The sequence below is a fragment of the Aethalodelphis obliquidens genome, unplaced genomic scaffold, assembly GCF_003676395.1.
Source record: "Aethalodelphis obliquidens isolate GAN/ISIS:26980383/991018 unplaced genomic scaffold, ASM367639v1 scaffold22, whole genome shotgun sequence".
In the NCBI taxonomy this organism is placed as follows: domain Eukaryota; kingdom Metazoa; phylum Chordata; class Mammalia; order Artiodactyla; family Delphinidae; genus Aethalodelphis; species Aethalodelphis obliquidens.
Genome location: NW_020837966.1, coordinates 6,744,815 through 6,767,385, shown reverse-complemented (window position 1 = coordinate 6,767,385; position 22,571 = coordinate 6,744,815). Strand labels below are relative to the sequence as shown.

At 48.6% G+C, this 22,571-nt stretch overlaps 1 protein-coding gene across 5 annotated transcripts in view; it reads right to left on the bottom strand.

The window, feature by feature from the left end:
* FLNB (filamin B) overlaps window positions 1-22,571 on the bottom strand; it is a 139,008-nt gene that overhangs the window by 10,081 nt on the left and 106,356 nt on the right. For 2 of the 5 annotated variants that reach the window (XM_027121190.1, XM_027121191.1), the window contains 14 exons: window positions 20,912-21,159; window positions 17,936-18,007; window positions 17,114-17,216; window positions 16,263-16,403; window positions 13,825-13,953; window positions 12,915-13,088; window positions 12,046-12,204; window positions 11,520-11,723; window positions 10,330-10,482; window positions 10,104-10,226; window positions 7,346-7,612; window positions 6,583-6,720; window positions 5,110-5,225; window positions 1,524-1,656 (listed from right to left, as the gene is read on the bottom strand). In XM_027121190.1, coding sequence (XP_026976991.1) covers window positions 1,524-1,656; window positions 5,110-5,225; window positions 6,583-6,720; window positions 7,346-7,612; window positions 10,104-10,226; window positions 10,330-10,482; window positions 11,520-11,723; window positions 12,046-12,204; window positions 12,915-13,088; window positions 13,825-13,953; window positions 16,263-16,403; window positions 17,114-17,216; window positions 17,936-18,007; window positions 20,912-21,159 — 2,160 coding nt within the window. Of the gene's footprint in view, window positions 1-1,523; window positions 1,657-5,109; window positions 5,226-6,582; window positions 6,721-7,345; window positions 7,613-8,398; window positions 8,444-10,103; window positions 10,227-10,329; window positions 10,483-11,519; window positions 11,724-12,045; window positions 12,205-12,914; window positions 13,089-13,824; window positions 13,954-16,262; window positions 16,404-17,113; window positions 17,217-17,935; window positions 18,008-20,911; window positions 21,160-22,571 lie in introns of all 5 variants that reach the window. The other 3 variants (XM_027121189.1, XM_027121192.1, XM_027121193.1) reach the window with 3 other exon arrangements.

Sequence of the window (22,571 nt, the reverse complement as noted above, 5' to 3'; positions counted from 1 at the left end):
TCAGGCTGGTGGTCTCAGACACTGCTAGGGCTTCAAATACTGCCTGGGGCTGAGGACACCATATCTCACTTGGTGGTTAAATTCCAATGCAGTAGAGATCTATTAAATGTTCCCACTTGGATATCTCAGGGACACTTAAAAACCTCTCAGAAAATAAAGTATTCAACTCTGTAAGGCAGTGACCAGCCCTTGCTCAACCACGGCTGCTGTCCTGAGCTTTGTTAACTGCACCATCATTTTTCTACCCCATCACCAAGCTACATGTAACCTTTCTGAATTCACTTTCATTCCCTATGGCCAATTGGTCACCAAATGTTATAGTTCTCTGACCTCAAGTCCTTCCTCTGCATTTCTAACGCTGCTGATTAATACTGTTTTCTCTGGAAACGGACCACTCTGCGAGCGTCGGCTTACCACCTTGCCTTTCAGATGTACCAACACATTCACTATAATGTGGTCAGACTTAAACCATTATCTGACCAGATATGGGTTTACAGCCCACACATTTGTTCCTTCTGAGGCTCCCCACTGCCCTTTCTTCTTCCGCCCAGTGGGAGGAAGATGTCTAAATGCCAACCCAGGTCCCAAGTGTCTACCCTCACTGCACGCAGAGCAGGGTACACAGTAAACGCCCAATAAGGGCAGTGGTCACAGGGCTCTTCCTCATGTATCAGGGCCCATATTCAATGTTACCTCCTCCGAGAAGTCCTTCTGACCTTGTCAAAGCAGAAACCCTTTTCCTCTCATGCTCTGACCATCTTTACCATTTGGTTCTCAATTCTGCTGTGCTGTTGGTGATCAGCTGGGGTCCTCACCTGTGCACTGCACCTTTCTGGATCACACTCTTTAGGTCCTCACTAGACTCTGTGCTCCTCCCTGAAGGCAGGAATCATGACTTCCTCAGCCTTACCTTCCTGTCAAGTCTCTGATACTTAATAAATGTTCACTAGAAAAATGGTCTCGTTCAAGTTGATTGACATCACAGAATTCCATACACCAAGGCAGCGAGCAAGAGAATCTCATGCTATTAAGTCCTACTGGGGACCCAGATTCTCTCTTTCCTTTTTTTAGCCGCACGGCTAGCGGGATGTTAGTTCCCCAACCAGGGATTGAACCCGGGCACTCAGCAGTGAAAGTGCAGAGTCCCTGGACCGCCAGGGAATTCCCCAGATTCTCTTTTCTTAATTGACAGCAATCAACCTTTTTCTCAGAGTAAAGAGAGATCAGAGTGTACTTATTCATTTCATAAGGTAAACAATAAAGATCTGTGATATTTTATTAAAATATGAGAGAACATCACAATGAATGTCATGTGAAAGAAATCTGAAAAACAACTGAAAATAAAGAAGTATTTGTTTAAAAAAAAAAAAAAAAAAGCCTGCCCCTGGCAAATGTTTATACCCTAATTTATAAACAGTGTCTGGCAACAGCAAAGGGAATCCGAAGGCCTTGCAGAGGCTGATGACCCCTCCGTCAGGATACATGTTTGCAGAAACATTCCTGGTGCGGGCGCTGGTGCTTACCTGGCTCCAGCTCAGACACGTGGCATTCCTCCACGGCTCCAGAGGGGCTGTGCACCTTTGCATCGATCTTGCCTTTTGCCCCATTCAACCTTATAGCAAAGGAGGCTGGCTGGTTAACTTTTAATCCTGATTCCTGAGAATTTAATACATGAGATGCGTTACAGCCCTCGGCGTTCTTGCTCAACAGCATACACAGACCCAACCCAGGATTCCAGCGGGGGGACAGTTCTCATGCAAACAGGCCTGGAATATGTTTTTCTATATAACACCTGGCAACAAAAGAGCAGGTTGAGCAATTCCACGTTTCTAGCGTTAAATATAAGAAAGGAGAGACACACATCTGCACCGTCTTGTATCTAAACCATCTTGACTCAGAGATGGTTCCTAGGTTTGGGGACTTAAGACATCCTGGCCAGCAGGATTACAGTTTCAGCATCCCAAACAAGAGCTGTACAGGCCAGAAAATCCAGAATCTTCCAGATCTGCCCCCTCCCTCAAAAAAGAAGAAAGAAAGAAAGAAAAAAAAGACTTCCTCTCCCCACCGCCTTTTTAGGAGGAGGCTGGCAGCTGATAAAACCCTGCACTCACTAACATGAACGAAGGCTTTGTATCTCAAGGGTGGAGATGCAGAGAACTTTTAATAAACTTGTAAAGGGCCACACATGATTTTTCTTTCATGCAGTACTGCACAGTGGCTAAAAACCAGCAGAACCTGGATTTACTGCCATTTCCTAGCTACATAACTAAACTGTTGAACCTGTTTGAGTCTCAGTTTCCTCCTCTGTAAAAACAGGCATAATAACCAAATCTACCTCAGAGAGCTGCTGTGAAGATTAAACGAAGTTATGCATTCAAGGCACTCAGCACAGGGCCTGGTCCATACATAGGAAAGTTTAAAAATGTTAGCTCCTATTAACATGCATTTAGAAGTTGTTAGTCCCCCCAAAAAAGCCATGGGAGAAGTGTAGCTTTTGCTCTTGAGTAGATCAGTTTCACTCTCCATGCTTTGTCTTGGAAACTACATCCTCTGCTGGGAGAAGGGGATTGGAAGTTCAGATGCTTAAGATATCTTAAGATTGGCCAATCCTGAATAGCAAAATTTTACAAGCCAGCAGTTTTGCTGTAAACATGGTTGGACAGCTACTCAGATGATCACACTAAAGCAGCAGGGCTCACACGTAATGTGCAACCGAGGGTCTTGTTGAAATGCAGATTCTGATTCAGTGGGTCTGAAACGGACCCTGGGACTCCATGTTTCTAAGAAGTTCCCAGGGGATGCTGAGGCTGCTGGTCCAAGGATCACATCTTAGCTTCAAGGCGCTATAAGCAGTGCTGCCTCGTTCAGTAGTCACTAGCCACATGTGGTTATATACAGTTAAATTTAAATCAATTAAAATGAATAACTCAGTTCTGGACTTCCCTGGTGGTCCAGTGGTTAAGAATCCGCCTGCCAATGCAGAGGACATGAGTTTGAGCCCTGGTCCGGGAAGATCCCACATGCTGCGGAGCAACTAAGCCCGTGAGCCACAACTACCGAAGCCCAGGCGCCTAGAGCCCGTGCTCTGCAACAAGAGAAGCCACTGCAACGAGAAGCCCGCGCACCGCAATGAAGAGCAGCCCCCCACTCGCGGCAACTAGCGCAGCAACGAAGACACGACACAGCCATAAATTAAAACAAACAAACAAACAAAAAAACTCAGTCCCTCAGTTACACTAGCCACATTTCAAGGGCTCAAGAGCCACATGTGGCTCATGGCTACCATACTGCTCATTGGAGATGTGGGACATTCCCACTGCTGCAGAACATTCTACTAGACTGAGCTGCCCTAGAGGTTACAGATGACGGAGGACTGAACACAAAATTAAGGAGTCTTTGATCGCCAGACCACCCCCATGCCACACCCTCCCCTACAGAATGCCAGCCAACTCCAATTTTCTAAAAAGTCTCAAAAGCAAGACAAAACAATACATGCCTCTCTTTCCTAACCAGCACCAGATGTTGCCGTGCAGCCTTGCCAATAAATCTCCAGTAAATAATTTACATATCACTTGGCATCAGGTGACGTGGGGAGAACAGGGGACAAAGTTGACACACAGGTCCCTCCTGTTGTAGCAGCTGGTTACACAAGCTTGACGGACATACCAGCCTGACGCATACTTGTTTAAATATTTTATGACCAAACTGTTATAAGAGGACTCTATGGAAGTTTCTTGGAGCCGATTTCTCCACATCAGCTCCTTTTGGACAGAAGCGTTTACGTTACCTGAATTCACTTGCCACTAAATCCTCAAGAGGGAGATAAACGCCTCACAAGATCCAAAAGAAATCTTCCAGATGCGTGAAGGCAGCTCTTTGCCCTCAGCAATGCCAGCTTTATCTCCCTCCGTAGGTTTTAGTTAAGTTGGCCACAGAAGGAACTTCTGTTAAGAAGCCTTTAAATGAAACACAGGAAAAACATCTGCACCACAGTGACCAGTCAGTATCCTTGGTACTCTCCAGATGAGGCCGCTTCAATCTGTAGACCGTGACCCTGGTCTGGGTTCTGTTTGGGTTCCCTAATGTTTGAGACAACTAGCAGTACCAGTCCCCCTCAGGGGAAAGTTAGACTCTCAAATGTACACCAAGTACATGGAACCAATCTGAGACATGAGGTTGAGTTTTCATCAATCCAATATGTTCAAGAACTGGGGGGCAGCTGAAGGCTATTTAGAAACCCCTCTACCCAGAAATCACATTCTGGGATTTTGGTGTTATTCCGCAGCCAAACTGCTACATCTGATTCAGTGTCCTAAGACCCAAGGGCGTCCCCAGTACTTCTTAGTTTGGCTGAAGGCTCTAATGCAACCCCGAATTAAGTGCCCTGTTTAAGCCAGGGTGAAAAGTTGCATTTCCTGCCATTCTAAGAGGCTGGGCTACGTAACCACCTGCCACAATGCCAGGGTTGGGATTAAGGTGGTTGCTGTTAAGAGCATGGCTCTGGAACCCCCGAGACCTCACTCTGCCTCATTCTAGCTGGTGCCCATAGCTGGATCCTCTCTGCATCTCAGTTGTTCTATCTTTAAACGGGGGGTGGGGGTCAAGAAAAGCTACTCACCAGACTGTGGCAAGGATTTAGGGAAATAACACTGATACAGTTCTTAACACAGTGTTTTGCACGCTTACTATAAATAAATCAGCATCATAAAATAAATCACAATTGACTTTCTTGAGGAAAAGGAAGCCAATAATAGCAAGCTGGACATCACTGGACTGTTCGTTTCGTGTTTGTTTTGTTTTGAAAGCCCTCCTTAACCCCTGACCAATTATTAACAGGCCTTCTTTGTTTCTCTGGAGTGAATATTTAGAAAACAAACTCGTCTGCAAATGTTGAGGAGTTTTGCTGACCGTGGCTGCTTTCTGCTCGCCCCGACGGTCTCATGTCCTGAATGTGGCTCTGCTGCAGGAAAGGTCCCCTACGCCTGGCAGCATCTGTGGTCAAAATGTGCTGGGGTCCCTGGCACAGTCGGAGATTGAAGGGGCCTTGGGAGTCCAGGGCCTCACTGGCTGGGCTGTGGCCAAGGAGACGGATGTTTCCTTGTGTCTCACCTGAAGGCTCAGAACAGTGAGGCGGCGGGCATCGTCAGAGGGCGCGATCACCGGCACCAGGTAGGGACTTTCTGGGATGTGCTCATCATTGAACTTGATAGACACCTCGTAGTTACCTGTGGGGACAGGAAAGACCCATCATGTCAGAGATTCTGGGAAGGTGGTTCCAGAGTGGCCTCTTGTTTCTCTAGCTAGGGCCAAAGTGCCTTCCGAGAGACCCTGGCCCGCTCCACGGCTGTGGCTGACTGGGTCAGAGAGGGTCACCTGGCTCACACCAGGCCAACGCAATTTTCTTAGTTGGAAAGGGCAGGGATTCTTTTTTTTTTTTTAATCTTAGATATTCTGTTTAATAATTTCAAAGAGCATTGAAGCACTGAAGTGTTTGTTCTGTGTTTTGCCAGCGTATATGTGAATCCCCACACCAATCACGCATCAACGTCTGGTGTGTATTCCCAATTTCTCTCCAAAGGAGAGGCTTACGACAGAGCATTTTATTAAAAATTATAGACTTAAGAATAAGAAGGGCTTCGTGTAACTAGGATCCCATTACTGATCCTGAACTATGAAGTGTAAGACATAAACTTTGAGAACGGGGGTAGAAGCAGAGTGATAACTAGGAAAGAAAATCTAGTCAAGGAAGAAGGTCAGGGATTCTTAGCCTGGGCCCACACAAAGGGTCTGTGTACAGTACTCAGGAGATCCATCCAACTCGAATGGGAAAAACGCACATCTTTATTTTTCCTAACCTCGAATTGAAATTTAGCATTTCCTTCCTTTAGAAAAGTTGACAAGAAACCACAGCACATTAAGACTTGTGATTCTGTCAACAAAAACCATCACTTTCCAGCTTTATATATATATCTTGACATACCATTTACACTCACTGCCACTTAGAAATTAAGGTAGGTAATAGACCATCACCAAATCGTATGATTTAACGTATTAATGAAAACGTGTATACGTTGCTATGTTGCATAGTTGCTCCTTTAAAAAGATTTTGATAACAATATTTTATTAGAATTGATTTCTTTTATAATCTGAAGTAGTTTATTTCATGTGTTTAAAAATATTTCCTGAGATGGTCCCCATGGGCCTCACCAGATGCCAAAAGGATTCATGGCGCACAAAAGGTTGAGAACCCCTGATCGAGGAGCTCAGATGCTGAGGCCACTCTTCTGGGGCAGCCACACCAGCCACTGGCCACAGGTGGGCAGAGAGAGGCTGGTCAGTGGGAAGAATGACACAGTTGAACAAGAGCATAAAGCAGTGAGGCCAAGAGACAAGGAGAACAAGAATTCCTACCCCTTTGAGGCGTGGCTGGATATCCTGCAACTGGATTTCCAGGACGCGTTCCCATGGGCCCATACAGATAAATTCCTCTTCTACTGGAGCTAGCCTGATGAGTTTCTGTTCCTTACAACCCAACCATCCCTAAACAAGGAAAACGTCCTCCATGGGCCCCCGAGTACCTACCAGGCTCTTGGGCAATATAAGACACACCACATGATCCGTTTTTATGGTCATCAAACGTAATCTCGGCCTTACTGGGGCCCTCAACAGCGATGGAGAGGCCCCCGGCACCTGCCTCCCGGGTCCAGATGCTGAATTCAGCTGAGACAAAGAAACACCTGGTCAGTGACTGAGCCCGGTATAGGCCCCTCTTCTGGCTCAAACATGGGGTGCTGGGTTCTGTTTGTTGCCAGCCCTTTCCTCTTTCTCTAACCCCAAGCAGAACCCAAGCAAGGGCATTGGTGATGTTTGCTAAGCCCCATCCATGACTACACTAAGCTCATGGGCGATCAGACATCTTTGGAATACATGCAAACCAAGTCAGAACAAGATGAGAACATTCAGTTTCATCCCCAGAGACTTTCCCACCACTGCAAGGGACCGTCACAATCAGTTTTATAGAATTCTAGCATGTTTCGAAGAACATTAGCCTGCAAGATGCCCTGGAAACGGTTTTATGACCCTGAGGCTCTCTTAGAGACTCACAACACACACCCATAAATTACAGGCTCCGAGAAGTCCTTCAGTAAGACACTTGTTTAGCTTTGGGTAAGCAATTCCCAAATGTCTTTAGCCACGGAAGCCTTGTTTTAAAGAATGCCCCTTCACACCATCCCTCAGTAACACACAACGTCTTCCTTTCAGAACAGGGTGAAGAGTGCAGGATGCTCACTCTGCCAGGCTGAACTCAATCTTCTCAAGTAAAAAGCCTGCCCAGAACGCTCACCTGGGACTCCTGCTTCTCCTCGCTCTAGGCCAGGGCCTCCTGCCCGGACCTTCTGGGCGCCCCCCTCACCCAGAGGCCCCACAGTGAACTGGAAGGGGCTGCCGGTGACGTGCTGGCCGCGGTACTTGACGCTGACGGTGTGAACCCCCATCTCCTGGGGCACAAACCGGACACAGTGCGAGTTCTTTCCCACAGGCACAATCTCTGCCTCGGTCACGCGGCCTGAGGGGCTGGTGACGTGGGCTGACATGTCACTGCTGTCGATTTCTGAAAGCGGGCAGGGAGAAAAAGAGGAGGGTCAGGGCGAGGGCCTGAGGGGGAACAGGACATGCAGGGCAAGCAGCAGACGGCAAAGCGAGTGTAGGCCAGGGGTGCGGGGTGCTCAGGCTTCCTCCCTTCCTGGCTGGATGCCTGCCCTCCTGTCTCCCTCAAATCCCTGGGTGGTCGTGGCCAGCATGGAGAGTGCAAGGCCCTTCCAGCCACCCGGTGCAGAGAATATTCTGGGGGCACTGACACATCTTGCCTCGCCGAGCACTTTGCCAGCCTTCCTGGCTGGAGCTGAGTTAATTCCACACAGCAGTGTCAAACCAGAGCTTGGGCTGATAGTTATAGCATGTAAACAGCAACAACAATGATGGCTCAGATGTTTCTAAGCAAATGTGACATGGGGCCATCAATCATGCTTACAGGGGCTCTTTTCCATAGGTAAGGACAGAAAACACAAGAGCCCTCATCCCTCATTGTCAAGAAGCCTTGGCATTTCTTTCAGGCAACAAGACAAAATGCGTTTAGAGGAAAAGGTGAACCCAGGTTGGTCCCAGTGGCAAAGGGGAAACCATGCGTGAGCAAAGCTTTGAGCAAACCGAAAACAAGAGGCCACACTTCCAGAAACATGACGCCTCGGGTCCCCAACACCAGGAAGCAGACGCGTCTGCTCCACCCAAGGTGCTCTGCCATGCCAGCGACCGTGCCTGCACTGACGAGGTGGAGACAGGCGCGCCGCATGCTGGGTGACCAAGTAACGCCATCACCTACAGCAGCACGAGACCGCACCCTCCAGCCCTACAGGATCTGGGCAGCAGCTCATGACTCTGAGCCCTGAGGACAGAGAAAGGAAGGAGGTTGAGGGGAGGGTCACCCCACATGGCCTGGGTCCGGAGGATATCTGGAGGCTGGAGGGCCATCCTCCCCTCTAATTGACAAGAGAGGGTGTTTTAGGTAATGATGGAAAAAGTTAGTCTCAGCCAGTCATCTAGTACCACTGAAAAGAGTAAGAAGGAGTCAAGAGCTAAACAAGACTTGAGGGAAAGGGTGACTGACCACATCACACAAAGATAAGAGACAAACAGGCAAAGGCAACAGGAGAGAGAATTCCCCAAATGAGAAATGTGAAGCAAACGAAAACACAGTCCACTCGTCTAGTGACCAGAGAAATGCAACTGAAAACTGGATACCGTATCTTTCCATCAGATTGATCAAAGTGAGAACCAAAGACAGTGGCCAGTGCTGGTGGGGAAACAGAGAAACAGGCATCAGTTCGTTTTCTGGAGGACAGGCTGCCAAGGCATAGCAGCAACTGAAACGTACTGGCCCAGCAATCCCACTCCCGGGCACCCATCCGAAGTGATGACAGATGTCACAGAGCACTGATTAAGGGGGTCAAGGGATGGAGATGAGCATACATGAAATGAGAAAACCCAATGAGGACATGCACCTAGACGAGAATTGGAATCTTATACAGTCATGAAAAGGATGCTGGGGAAGTATACTTTGGTGTGGAAAGATGCCCACGATACAGTGAGTGAGAAGTGCACCAGAGGGATCTGAGACCGAGCCCGTGTGTCTAGGAGGCTGGAGGCATCCAGGCTCCAGCTCTGGGCCTGAAACGCGACCCACAATCTCCCTGGATGGTGGGATATGAGGTTAGACTTACTTCCCCTGTTTTTGAGCACCTGAACTTTTTATGATCACAATCAACACGGTGTGTTTTAAGTGATTCTTAGTCTGGACGCTACAGTAATGAGGTTTTTACCAACGGTGTGTCTAGAAAGGAAGAACCCATCAGGTAATGCTGAGAAGGCAGAGCAAGAGATATACCACAAGTCAGGAAAGACGGGAGATGCAGTGTGGACCTTCCTCTGGAAGCTAGAAGCTCATCACAACATGAGCTTCATCGGAAGACGATTTAGAGTTTCTGTCTCCATAGAACCTGCAACTCCATAGCACATGCCAGAGGAGCCTCAAGCCTTCACTTACACAGTCACTTCTTAATAGAAAGAACCTGGGCCACATTTCAGACAGACGATGGCTGTGTTGGGCAAAGGGCTAGATGTGGTCCATCCACCCAGCCTTGCTTCTCAGGCCTCACTCCAATTTTAGGAATGAAAGATACGAACGGGAATTAGAAGGATGTCACTGGGCTGACACCTCCTTCCAGATATAAGCATCAGCAGGGCCAGTTCTCTCACTATTAGTCTAGTCGACAGACAGTAAATGAAAGTCTAAAAGCTTATCTATTTGTCCCCCATGTGGTACGATAAAGCTATTTTCATCTGGAAGAAGGAAAAGTAAATAGATTTACTTTTCTTGGATGGGCCTCTGTGAAAATAAGTATTAAAAATATTAATGAATAAATTAAAAAAAAAATAAATTCAAAAACAGTCCCCCCCAGCAGACTCAGATGGTATATTCTGGGCCAAGCCCAGACTTGGTTTCCGGTGGTGCCCACTGCCCTGACCCACGAGCCCCTCGTGCTCACCTGGGATCTTGAGGTTCAGGTCACAGATGCTCCCAACAGTGGCCACAGATGGGGCTCGACTGGTACGGGTAATGCTCTCCTTGACTCTTCCCTCCCCGCTGATCTTCACGGTAAAGGGGCTCCCTGCAAAAACCGAGCAGGCCCTTGAGAGCAGCCCAGAGGCCACACGTGGCATTTACAGAAAACCCAAGCACGGGACAGGGAGAGCAGATGGGGCCACACATACCAGGCACGTGCTCATCGGCGAATTTGGTGGAGACGATGTAAACGCCAGGCACGGTGGGGAAGTAGGAGACCTTGCAAGTGCCGTCCTCCAGGTCCTCTGTCTGGATGTCCACTTTGCTGGGGCCTTCCACGGCCAAGGAGATGCCGCCATAACCTGCAACACAGTAGCCCGTGGCTGCTATGACAGCAGCTCATCAGGAAGGGGGAGCCTGATGAATGCAGAAAGGACCTCCACCCCTGGAAATGCTCCAGAAAGCAGAAAGACAGTAACGGTGGCCCCTGTTGGACAGCGCTGGGCACAGGAGTCAGTTAAACGCTCTGAGAAATCCTGGAGTGAAATATCCTGGCTGAAGGTGGCCTTGACCACACTCTCTTCTCAAGGGTATCCACTAATATCCCACCGACCCTCTGTCCTGCAGAACCCGCTGCGGGGGACACTTTGACCACCTGCTTCCAGGAATGGCACGTGCTGTCTGGGGGTTTACTACCAGCTGCAGGCCTGAGAATTTGACATTTTTAACTGCTCCTAGCTGCCTCGGATGCCCAGCCAGGGAACCACTAAGACAGCAGATCTAAAGCTTTAATAACCTGAGGAATCAACAGAGAACATAAGCCCATCAGGACCACAAATTCTCCAGCTCCTTGCCTTGGGAAGGTGACTTTATCCAGAAATCACCAATGCAAGCCCATCACTCAAAAAGGCAGAAGGTGAAGACTCTGGGATGCGGAGTAGCTTGGAGTGGCCCAACCTAATTCGGACCATCTCTAAGAGGAAGCAGGAAGAAACTCCTCATTTGCACGAAAGCAATGCTCAGCTGAACATGACTTTGACCCGCTGGCCCAACATTCTTAGTTTGAGATGAGTCAAGGAGACCCTGGGGAGCTGAGACAATGGTGGGAATATTGATAATGAAACAGATCTGCGAGTTGTTGTGGCTCTGGGCTCACATGCCAGAAGCAGAGGGGGCTGCTAACCCTGCGAGCCTCAATTTTTTCATCTAGAAAACAAAGATAATACCTACTTTGCCACTGCTCTTGGGGCTTAAATGATAATCATGTAAAAGGGTCTATTGCTTGAAGGATGCTCACAAAGAAAAGAAGGTTGGCAGGATGAAAAGATGGAGTAACGTGAGCAGGAAGAAGCCAGTTCCAAAGCTCCGGCCTCTTCCCCTGGGACCACCCCCCACAGACCTGCATCCCTCGTGTCCACGATGAAGTCAGACATCTCGAAAGTCCGGCCTTCTGACAGGCCACGGCCGTAGACTTTGGCTCTGCGGGCATCCCCGATCTCTGACTGGACCACCATGATGGACACGGGGCTGTTGGCCACGTGGTTGCCGTTCTTCTTGATGCTGACCAGGTGTTCACCCACCTCCCGGGGGATGAAGGAGATGCCTGGACCAGAGCACAGATTGGGGGTTATGAGGTGGGAGGGAGGGGTGAAGGGGAGGAAGCAGGAGGGAGACACACTGGCAAGAACAGAAACAGGACTTCCTTCCTGACTTTCTGGCAACCCAGGGTGTCCAAGAGGCTCGTCAGCATCGTAAGGCAGAAATGCTTGGACTCTGACCACGCATGTGACCCAGCAGGTTTACCACATCACACTCCAAGGTGCTACCAACTTCCCAGGCAAGGACTGGGATCCCGGGCAAGGAGGGAACCCCCATCTCCCACTCAAGACGTCCCGGCTCCTGCCGGGAGGGCAGTCTGAGCTCACCGATGTGATTGTTGGGCAGCCTCTTCAGGAGACAGGGCTCGTCGCGGCCGGACGGGGCCTTGATGCTGGCCGTCAGGGTGCTGAGGTCAGTCTCACTGATGTCGAGCAGGAAGTCGGCGGCAGAGCCCAGCTTCACCTGAGAGCACCGTCTGCTGTCGTCTGGGAAACACCAGCCCCAACACAGCTCCATTACACGTGGTCACCCTGGCTCTCCAGAGCTCTCACACCACATGCCATTTATAGACGAACAGGCAAGAATTAATCACGCAAACTTAAGTGACAAAAACACTCCCCAGACAATAAGCAGACCTAACCAACGAAGAATGACTGCTACTTATGTCTGGTTACAGGGAGGACCTGAGTCCACACAGACCACATTTATAACCCACTGAGAGCATGATCTGAACAGAGAGCACAACAGGGGTCAGAAGCAGGGCTTTGAGTCAGATAATCTCCACCTGAATCCCAGAATACCCACATGAACTTGGCTAAGCCAGTCTCTCCAACCCTCAGTTTTCCCATCTGTAAAAGGGACACAAAAATCTATCCAGAAGTGATGCTGACGAGCATCTCTGAGCTCACTCATGCAATAAGTATTATTTGAATGCCTCTATCTGAGGGCCTCCTTATTTGGACGCTGGAGTCAGACTGGCACAAATAAGTGCCCTCCAAGTGATGTGCTTGCTTTTCCTGGGATTACCAGCTGAAGGAGGAATTTAGCCTATCTAATGTTGGCCTTGCACCCCTAGTTTGTTCCCAAGGAGATGCTGTGAAACCTAAATCTCAGATGTGCCTAGCCTGCTGCCCCAGGTGTGATGGGAGGGGGGCCTAGTGGGGCAGGGAGTCTCCAGCCAGTTGGGCAACTCTACCTGTGATCTTGGCTGTGAAGGGGCTGCCAGGGATGTGTTTGTCATTGTACTTGACCAGAATGCTGTAGTCGCCTGGCAGGGTGGGCAGGTAGGTCACCGTGCATGTCCCATCTTTGTTGTCAATGCAGCTGATTTCCGCCTTTGAGGGTCCCTCAATAGCCAAGTCCAGGCCACCTGTGAATGAATGAGAGGAGGGAAGGAGAGCCATCAGGGAGGGTGTTTCTGTGTTTCAAAAGGGATCACCGCTCATCCGGGACAGCCCTGCTGCCAGGAACGTCAGCCTGACACAAGCCACGGACAAGGGGCGTAGGTCAGAACAAAGCTATTTACATGGTGAAAGCGTCATTGGGAAGACACTCCACCATCTGAATTCTTCCTGCAAGTGACCCTGAAGTTCAATTCTTCCATATGTGTGGGACGAGGAAGGGATGGAACCCCACGCGCCAATCACACGTACGGGAGAGAGTGTCACACACGGACTATCACTGCTGCTTGGGGGCTGGATGCCATCATGAAAATCCCATTAGAATCGCAAATTTAGAAATTCCTGTGATGACAATGCCCATGGGCACAGAGCTAGAATAAGCCACTAAATGATTCATGTGGCCCTGTGGATACATGTACAGGTGCAAGAAGAACAAAACCAAAAATGTTATCTATCAAAACACATGTAAATTTCAGGAAAGTCACATAAAACATTTCATAGTATGAATGTGATTTTAATCAGAACACGAAGGACTTTAAAATTTCTGTTTTGGGTAGAAGACAGAGGAGCTCTACATAAGAGATTTATATGAGAGAAAAGACAAGACAGATACTACCATTCAAGAGCCTTATTTTTAAAGGCTTCCCTGGAATTGCATCCCCTTAACTCTCCAAATGACAGCTGAGACCCACAGAACCACAGTACCTTCTCCTGCGTCCTCGGTGACAATGGTGAAGGTGGCGGTTTTGTTGGCCACTCCATACACCAGGCCCGGGCCATATGCAGAAACACTCCCGCTGTTGGGGTAGTTCACGTAGAACTGGAGCGGGCTCTCTGGGTTTGCAAAGAACACACACAAAGTTGGGACTCATAGGGGGTTGGGGGGATTCACCTAACAGCAGCGGGTGTGGCATCTCCTGGGCAGAGCAGAACGCAAGAGGAGACTCTGTGGGGCTCCCCATCCTAGGATACCCAAGGGGGTCTACTCACTATCGACCCTTCAGTGATCACATGAGAAAAACAGTCCCCAGGGTGCTCCAGACTGGAGGGGGGCTGAGGCAGGGGAATCTGGCTCAAATGGACAAGTAAGGAGGGAACAGCTACACCGGGGCTGGGTGATGGGGGGGAGCAGTGGAGAAGAGAAATGACCCACTATAGATGGAATGTGACTGGAAAGGTCCTTTGGGAAGGCCGTTTGCCCATGACTTTCAAAGTCTGTGAGCCCAGCCCGAGGAATCTATCCCACTGTGGTCCTCTCCACTCAGGCCCACTCCCAGCCCTAGGCAAGTACTTCCATTTCCACAGAATTCAGGTGCAAATTAGGAAAAGAACCCAGGGTCCAACAACAGGGGGGTGGTTAAATCAACATTAGTCTACTTGCAGGTCACTAAAAATAATGAGGGAGATCTATGTATACTAACTTGAGAGATTAGCCATATGTGTTGCATTAAAGAGAAAAAGGCAAATTGCTACATAAATGTCAATATCCCATTATATTAATACCCTATATAATATTAACACCTATTATAATACCTATATAATAATATATACCCATCATAATACATTCCTATGTAATATTAATACCATTATCCCAGTCCAAAATAGAACAAAATTGCATGCATATTTGTAGGTACAGAGAGAGACATTTGAAAAGATACACACACCAGCATTGGAAGTAGAAGGAAAATGGTAGAAGGACATTTTTACTTTTTCTGTATCTGCATCTTTAGAACATTTAAACAGAAGCAGATAAATACACATACACATAAACTAAAGCAAAAATCAAACTGGGAGAAGTATGTGCAACTCCTATCACAAAGGGCTTATCTCTCCAATATTTAGCCTGCTCTCAGAAACTGATATGACAAAGGCCAATCGCCCAAGAGAAAAACTGAGCCAAGGATACACACGTCCAGTTCAGAGAAAAAGAAATACAAATAGCATGGATACTTAGCCATATAGAAAGTCGCTCAATTTCATTCACAGGAGAAATACAAACAAAGCAATACTGGTTTTTAACTATCAGTCTGGCAAAGATCCAAAAATTTGAGAGCCTATTCCACTGGCAAATTGGCGGAAAAGCAGGTGCTCTCCTGCATGGCGGGTGGGTATGTGAACGGGAAGAGATTGCGTGAAGGGCGCGTTGGTGAGATCTGTCAGAATTGCAGGGCTGTTGCCTGTGCCCTGCAATTCCTGCCCTGGGAACCAAATATCTCAGATACACCCTGGCAGGTGTGAGATGATGGGTGTGCAAGGCTATTATTCACTGCAGCATGACTAGTAATCACAAAAGGTGGGGAAGAACCCAATTGTCCTCCAGTGGGAGAAATGGTTCACGTGTAACGTTCACCCAAATGGCCGGACACCATGAACACTCTCTACTATTCAGATGTGCAAAGTTCTCCAAGATATACTATTAGATGAAAAGGGCAAGGTCAGAATAATGTGTAGCGTAGGCTACTGTTTATGTAACAAAGGGAGAGGGATTAAACATCTGTATTCCCATCTGTTGTAGAGTCTTAAAAATATTCTGAAATCTAGCATAAAACATCAACAACAGTCAGGTTCAAGGAGAGGGCAGATGGGGGATATGGGTGGGAAGGAAACCCTTCTCCACATCATTTTTAAACTACGTAGATAGGTTATGTACTCAAAAAAAAAGAAAAAGAGTAACACTGCTGGTTGATGGACATGAAACTTGAGCTGGCTTTCCTTGTCAAGGGCAGTGTGACAATAAGGCAGCTTGTCCTCTTCTCACAACCTCTTCTCCCGTCCCACGCTGCTCTGGGCTCTGCAGGTCTGGCTGGAAAGTCCCTTGACGTGCCTCACATTTTTCTCCCAGCTCACCCTTTGGCCATGCTTGGCATAGTGACAAAGACAAACAATCGCGGACCGAAGGGCCTGCACTGTGACCCAGGACACTTAGCTGTGTCATCCCTGCTGGAAATTAGCTGGATCTGCTGGGGTCACAGCCTGTTTGGTTTTGCAGGGACGCCTACACTGCATTCCCAAATCTGCCACTGAAAACCACACAGCAGGTGACTGAACGACTGACTACAACCTCCCAGATGTTCACGTCCTGAATCTTGGAGTCCTGCAGGGCCAGGGCGCTGCAGTCAGCCAGGGTGCTGAGCCCGACTTACCAGGGATGTGGCTGCCCATGTATTTGATGTGCATCTCGTGGAGCCCGACCTCAGTGGGAGCGTATCTGACAGTGACCGTGCCATCCTTGTTGTCCACAATCTCAGGTGTGGCTGTCTTCCCAGAAGGCATGTGGACCTCTCCTGTTGGAGCACATGGAGACGGGGCAGTGAGCCCACCAAGACTTCCCCCGAGAAGCTGAGCACAGAGGCACACGTGGCCTTCACAATAAAGGTTTTCAGATACAAGAACACTTGACACCATTGCCTAAAACACCACGTTCCACAACCGGAAGCAGAGACGTACCTGCCTTTATTTTGTTCTATTTTGTTTCCACAAAATGCAGCAGGCAACTCACAAGTAAAGGGTCTTCTACTTTTGTACTGATAAATGAGAAGCTCAGACAGGACTTGAGAAGACCATGAGACCAAATGGATTGGTAAACCATCAACTCAAAGAGAAGCAGGCATTGAAAGGAGGCTAGGAGAGGAAGTAACTCTTGTACAACAGACCTCAGTGTCAATGTCACATCTGGAAAAGTGGAAAAATAAGAGAAGGCAAGAAAAGGGGGGAATAGGAACGTGATGGTCGAGAGAGATCTAAACACAGTGGTTCTCCCCTTACAGAGCATCTCCGGCCCTCTCTCCAGGATGCAAGTTATAAATGAACCACCTCTTCTGAGATACACATATACACACAGGACATTCTGCAATCCCATGGGCTCATGGACTGACCCAGGGATGCTGGGTTCCGGACCCCAGGTCTGGGGGACAGGTGGAACCAGCTCCTGCGCACTGTTTGGAGAGCTAGTGCAAGTGAGTGAGAACAAGACGGCTTTCACGACAGTGCTTACCGGTGATTTCTCCTTTCCTGACTGCAAACGGAATGACCAAGTCGAAAGGCTTAAACCCCAGGCCGTTCATGTCACTCACTGGGACATAGGCCTCTTCAGTTACCTAAAAACAGGAAGCAGTGGTCACTGGGTAAAGTGGACAACAGTGTGAGCTGGGGAAGCTACAGGGGGCAGAGCAACTGGGAATTTTGCAAGCTCGTACAGACAGGATTTGGGGATGCGGCTGCCCATGCGTTGCGGGCTTTGGCTAACGGGCTCTGGAGCCAGAGCAGAACCTGAAGCATTGAAGGAATCATGCTGACCAATTGCTAAAAATCCCTAGGCTGTTTGCTTGTGAAATTCCCAGTAGCGCCCATGGGAAAGCGGAAAAGTGAGAGACAGCAATGTCTGTGAGTCCCAAGAGGTTCCACCTGGAAAGGTTTAGTTGCCTGTGGCCTGGAAAAGAAGGTGCGTTTTAAGTGGCAGAAAGTAGCAGCGGTGGCTTTCCCCCTGAACAGAAACCAAATGTGCAAGTGGTGGCTTTTAGAGTCTGCAGGAGGGCTGAGACAGCTGTCCATCTTTCTCTTTAAACGTGGAGACAAACTGCACCGAGCGTGATCACAGACATGGTGGCGGGCGATTCGTGGAGCGCGAACGATGACACAGGTGGGTCTCATTAGAGAAAGCCGGAATCATTGTGATGCACTGATCAGTGGGGACAAACCAATGACCAGGACACCCAGAGGGTTTAAGCAATCCCCAAAAGCAGGCTGCAGCTTTTCTGCAATGAAGGCTGAGGAAACAAAGACATGGAAAAGGGAAAAATAAAAACAAAAAGTGTACCCAGGGCCTGAATCCGGGGGGACATGCATTTACCGGTGCTTCCTCCACAGCTGCGACTTTCCCATCTGTGGCCTGGTCAGTGGCAAATGGAAATTAGTTGGGAATCACATTGAGGGACATTGCGGCTCAGTAGATTCTACAACCCGAGGGCTGCTTCCTCCCCATCTGTCTTGCCTAGCAGAGAGCTACTCCCTGTAGCGGGAGCCTACCTTCTTCCCACCATTGTGGAGAGCAAGTTGGCATCTCCTCTTCCAATGTCAAATCCATATGCCCTATGAACCCATGACCCACTTCTAGGAAGCAAGCCTATAGAAATACCGGCAGGAAAGTCTATAGGTAAGTCATGTGTGCAAAGGATTTTACTGGAGCCATTCATTGTTGGGAAAGGCTGAAGTAACCTAAATGTCTATCTGTAAGGGAGTCGGTTAAGTAAATTATATAAGTCTGTACAGTGGATGCCGGTGCAGCCATTCTGAAGAAGCGATCAAGTCAGATCAATTAATATGGAAGGGTATTTACAGCATATTGAGGGAAGGAAGCAAGTTGCAAAGCAATGTGCATGGTTAATCTCATGCACAAAACTGACATGTTTCTTGTATAAGCAGGAGAAAACCTAATGCTGGTCACCCCTGGAGCATGAAATTGGGAAAGGGGTCTCTTGTTACTTGGTATGTGTCTATAGTTATGTTCTAAAAGTTCTTATAAGTTCATTTTTTAAAAACCAGAGACTTTGTGTTCCTGATCCCATCACCCTGATAAGGTATGGGTCCCCTCTCAGTTCCTTCTTCTCCCACAATAAAAGAATTGGAAAGCCTCCCTTCTGGAGGAAAACGTCCGTGCTCATGGTTAGCCCCTTTTGTGTATTCTGGCATCTCAGAAAGGGGGCTTCACTTACAAAGGCAGCTTTGTAAGCTTCAACGTTTGCAACAGCCCTATCCCCCACCCCCTGGACCATCTCAGGTTGGGCGACTCTGGGACACATCAGCCGGGAAGATCTTTCAGTGGCTACGCTATAGCCTTTGATCAGTGACTTCTTTTTTTTTTTTTTTTTTTTCTTGGCGGTACACGGGCCTCTCACTGCTGTGGTCTCTCCCGTTGCAGAGCACAGGCTCCGGACGCGCAGGCTCAGTGGCCATGGCTCACGGGCCTAGCCGCTCCGCGGTATGTGGGATCTTCCCAGACCGGGGCATGAACCCGTGTCCCCTGCATCGGCAGGCAGACTCTCAACCACTGCGCCACCAGGGAAGCCCTGATCAGTGACTTAACAGTGACAGGCAGAGAAGCTGCTAGACCCGTGACTTGCTGTGCACGTCTGTGAGATGTATTTAACTGAACCAGCCTGCTGGGGCTCCTGCAGACATTTGCTGCAAAGGCAGTACAGGGTGTTCATGTCCTTTTGGCCCCAAGCCTGCAGGGGAAGACAGCGAACCTAGCCCCAAGAGGCCAATGAATAGAAAGTGAGCCCATCTAGGTAAGGCTGGAGGAAGCTAGGAACGGGAGAACGAAGACCTAAAGCATGTGCCCTGAGTGTCATCCCTTCCTGCCTTCAGCAGTTGTTAGGGGGCTAGTGCGTTTTACACAAAGCATCCTTGCTCTGTGTGCATTCCAGGGCTGAATGGACTTTCATTCCTAACGAGTTTGGTGGCCTCCACTGCAGGTTTCTGACTCACCTGCTAAAATGGTCCTTGGTATTTTCTTCCTGATTTCCTCACTCACACCCTCCAAATGTGGTCTCTTATCTCCAGCCCATCCCACCAGCAGGGCTGTGACCTCTGCCCAATTCTAACCAACCAGATAAAAACTCCTGTGGGCTAAAAACAGATTCTTACAACTACAACTGGGACTTCTCTGTAAATAAGAAGGACATAAACTTTCTAGCTGCATCTTTTTCTCCCCTGAGGAGAAAAACACTCCCAAATTAACAGCGTCAAAAGTGTTTACATCCTCGAGACATAAAAAGGCTCCAGGTCTCTGGCACAACGTTTATAGATAAACAAACATCTATGGAAAAGAATAAAGGTTCAGCAGATTATAGAGTGGGAGACAGACACGGGCTTCTGTCTGGAATGGAGTCTTCGTGTCCTTCTCTGCTGCTGCATAAAGTGAAATCATTAGATGGAGCTTTGTAGGCTGTGCGTGGGGCCAGGCCACTGAGTTCTGTAAACTTTGTGGTCTGCTGCCCATGGCATCAAAGGACACAGGTGAGGACGGTGCTCAGCAGCTGTCCAGAGCAGGCAGTCTGGGTTCAGTGGACTTGAGTCTGATCCCCGCTCCTACACAGCATTTGTAAAAGGGCCAACAATGCTTAGTTTTAAGGGTTAAATGAAGGACTGCTCCTGAGGTTTCTAACCCCTTTCCTGGTTGAAGAACCTCAATAATCAAAGGAGGATCTAAAAGTCACTCAGATTTGAAAATTAAAGGGCCGAGCCATTCTCTGGCTCAGAGGTTTTGCATAATGGTTTTCTTTTATTCCAGATGTTCCTAGCTTCAAAAAGACAAGTTATTTCCCCCTCATCATCAAAGTCTGAATCTTTCCAAAACACAACTGGAGGTACTTTGAGTCCTGGGATATCAGAGTCAAGTCTCCAGACATAACAGCCTCGGGAACCTCTCTCCTCCAGGGGAGGAGAGAGGAGGAAGAACAAGCAGGATGAAAAATTGTAATGTTTTACTCATAGACGTTTTTGTCAAAGCGTATCTTTCTGAGCTGGGCTTAGGCCAGGACATTGCCTAAGATCCTTAAGAATGATGGACACTCTGGTTGCCAGTGATTTCCTAAAACCCCTTAGAGCCAAAGGGTCCCTGGGTTTCTAGAGATTACACAGGATTCTTCAAGGTCATGACTGCTTAAGACAATTTTTTTTTACAGAAAAGAAAAAAAAAGTGGCCGGGGATGTCTCAGCCAGGGTGTAACCAACAGCAGTCATTACTGTTCCTGCTAACAACAGCATGCTCTAGAGAAGGAATTTTCCTTACCATGACAGTGAAGGGGCTGTTGGGAATATCAACGCCACCAAAGCGCACGTAGATGACATAGGTGCCCGGCTTGGCGGCCGTGTAGAAAATGTCATAGGTGCCATCCTCATTCTCGATGACATCAGCCTCAGCCTCAGTGCCGTCTGGGGTCAGAACCGTGCAGGTCACTTTGCCTTTCCCGGCGGTCTTGGCGTCTACCACAAAGCCCACTTCCTCGCCAGTTTTCACAGTGGAGGCGATTCCAGGACCTGCAGAAAAGTTTAGGAGGAGAGAGTGGAAGCTTCAGCCATGGACAGCAGCCGAAGGCCCAAGAACAAATCACACACGTTCGTGTTGTATCTGTGAATGTTAGACCTTCAACTACCGCCGTGCAGAGGGATGTCCCAGAGATGCCCTGGGGAAGATGCTGCTCCAGGGAGCATTCTATCCATTACTTATTAAATAAGGTGTATCTGCAAGTTCTGAGTGATAACCATGTGTTAAACCGGCTTTGCCAGCATTCAAGTGTATGGGGATGAAGGTCAACTTTCATCAGCAAACACATATTGGGCATTTTCTTAAGTGCCAGATACACACAAAGGTGAGCAAACCACAGCCTCAGCTCTCAATATGCTCAAAATCTAACAGGGCAGATGCATGCAGGCTGGACACCAAGAATGACAGCTCAATCTGTGTTGGAAACACCGAGGGGGGACTAAGTTATCAAAAAAATAATCAATGGTTCTTCAAAGAAGCATCCTGCAGCACATCTGTGGAAAGTTCTATGAATTTATATCCCAGGGTTGCCACATTGACAGAGGGCTTCCTGACAAAGGGGAAATGGCTGAATTCTGAAGCCTGGGTACCCTTGGCTAGGGAAGACTTACAACCTCTGTCTCCAAATGATGACCCGTCTATCTGTCTGTCTCTCTGGCTTGTGGCACCCCTTTACTGAGGATCCACAGATCAGGGAGTGCAAAAAACTATGAATTAAAAGCACCCTGGCAGAAAAAAAAAAGCAAAGTGTGTAGAAGCGACAGGGAGTGATAAGAACATGCTGAGACAGTGAGTAGTAAGGGAAGACTGAAGTTTGGCGCTGAATGACAGACTGAGAGGTAGGGCCAAAGGAGCCCCCAGGCTGATCAGAGTATCCTGCCTGAGCTGCGGGAAGGAGGAGAGCCTGGAAAGCCAGGAGGAAGTTCCCACCCAGTATTCACATGCCCTCAGGTTGGCAAAGACAATCCAGTTGTCTCTGGAACAGCATAGACCTAGGAGGTGGCAGACTGGCCATCGTTACAAAATTGCTCAGTCTTGTGGTGGATGAGCCAAAAAGCGCCAAGCTGAGCAATTTACAGCCTCACCCTGAAAGCCAAAAGATTTTCTCCTTTCAGAACAAGACGAGAGGGCTTCCCTGGTGACGCCTGCCGAGATGCAGGGGACACGGGTTCGTGCCCCGGTCCGGGAAGATCCCACATGCCGCGGAGCGGCTGGGCCCGAGAGCCATGGCCGCTGAGCCTGCGCGTCCGGAGCCTGTGCTCCGCAACGGGAGAGGCCACAACAGTGAGAGGCCCGCGTATCACACACACACACACAAAAGAACAAGACGAGATATGAGAGAAATAGGACACATCCAGGGTGGACCTCTGTTTAGTTTTATTTAAAGAGAAGCAAATCAGTTTCA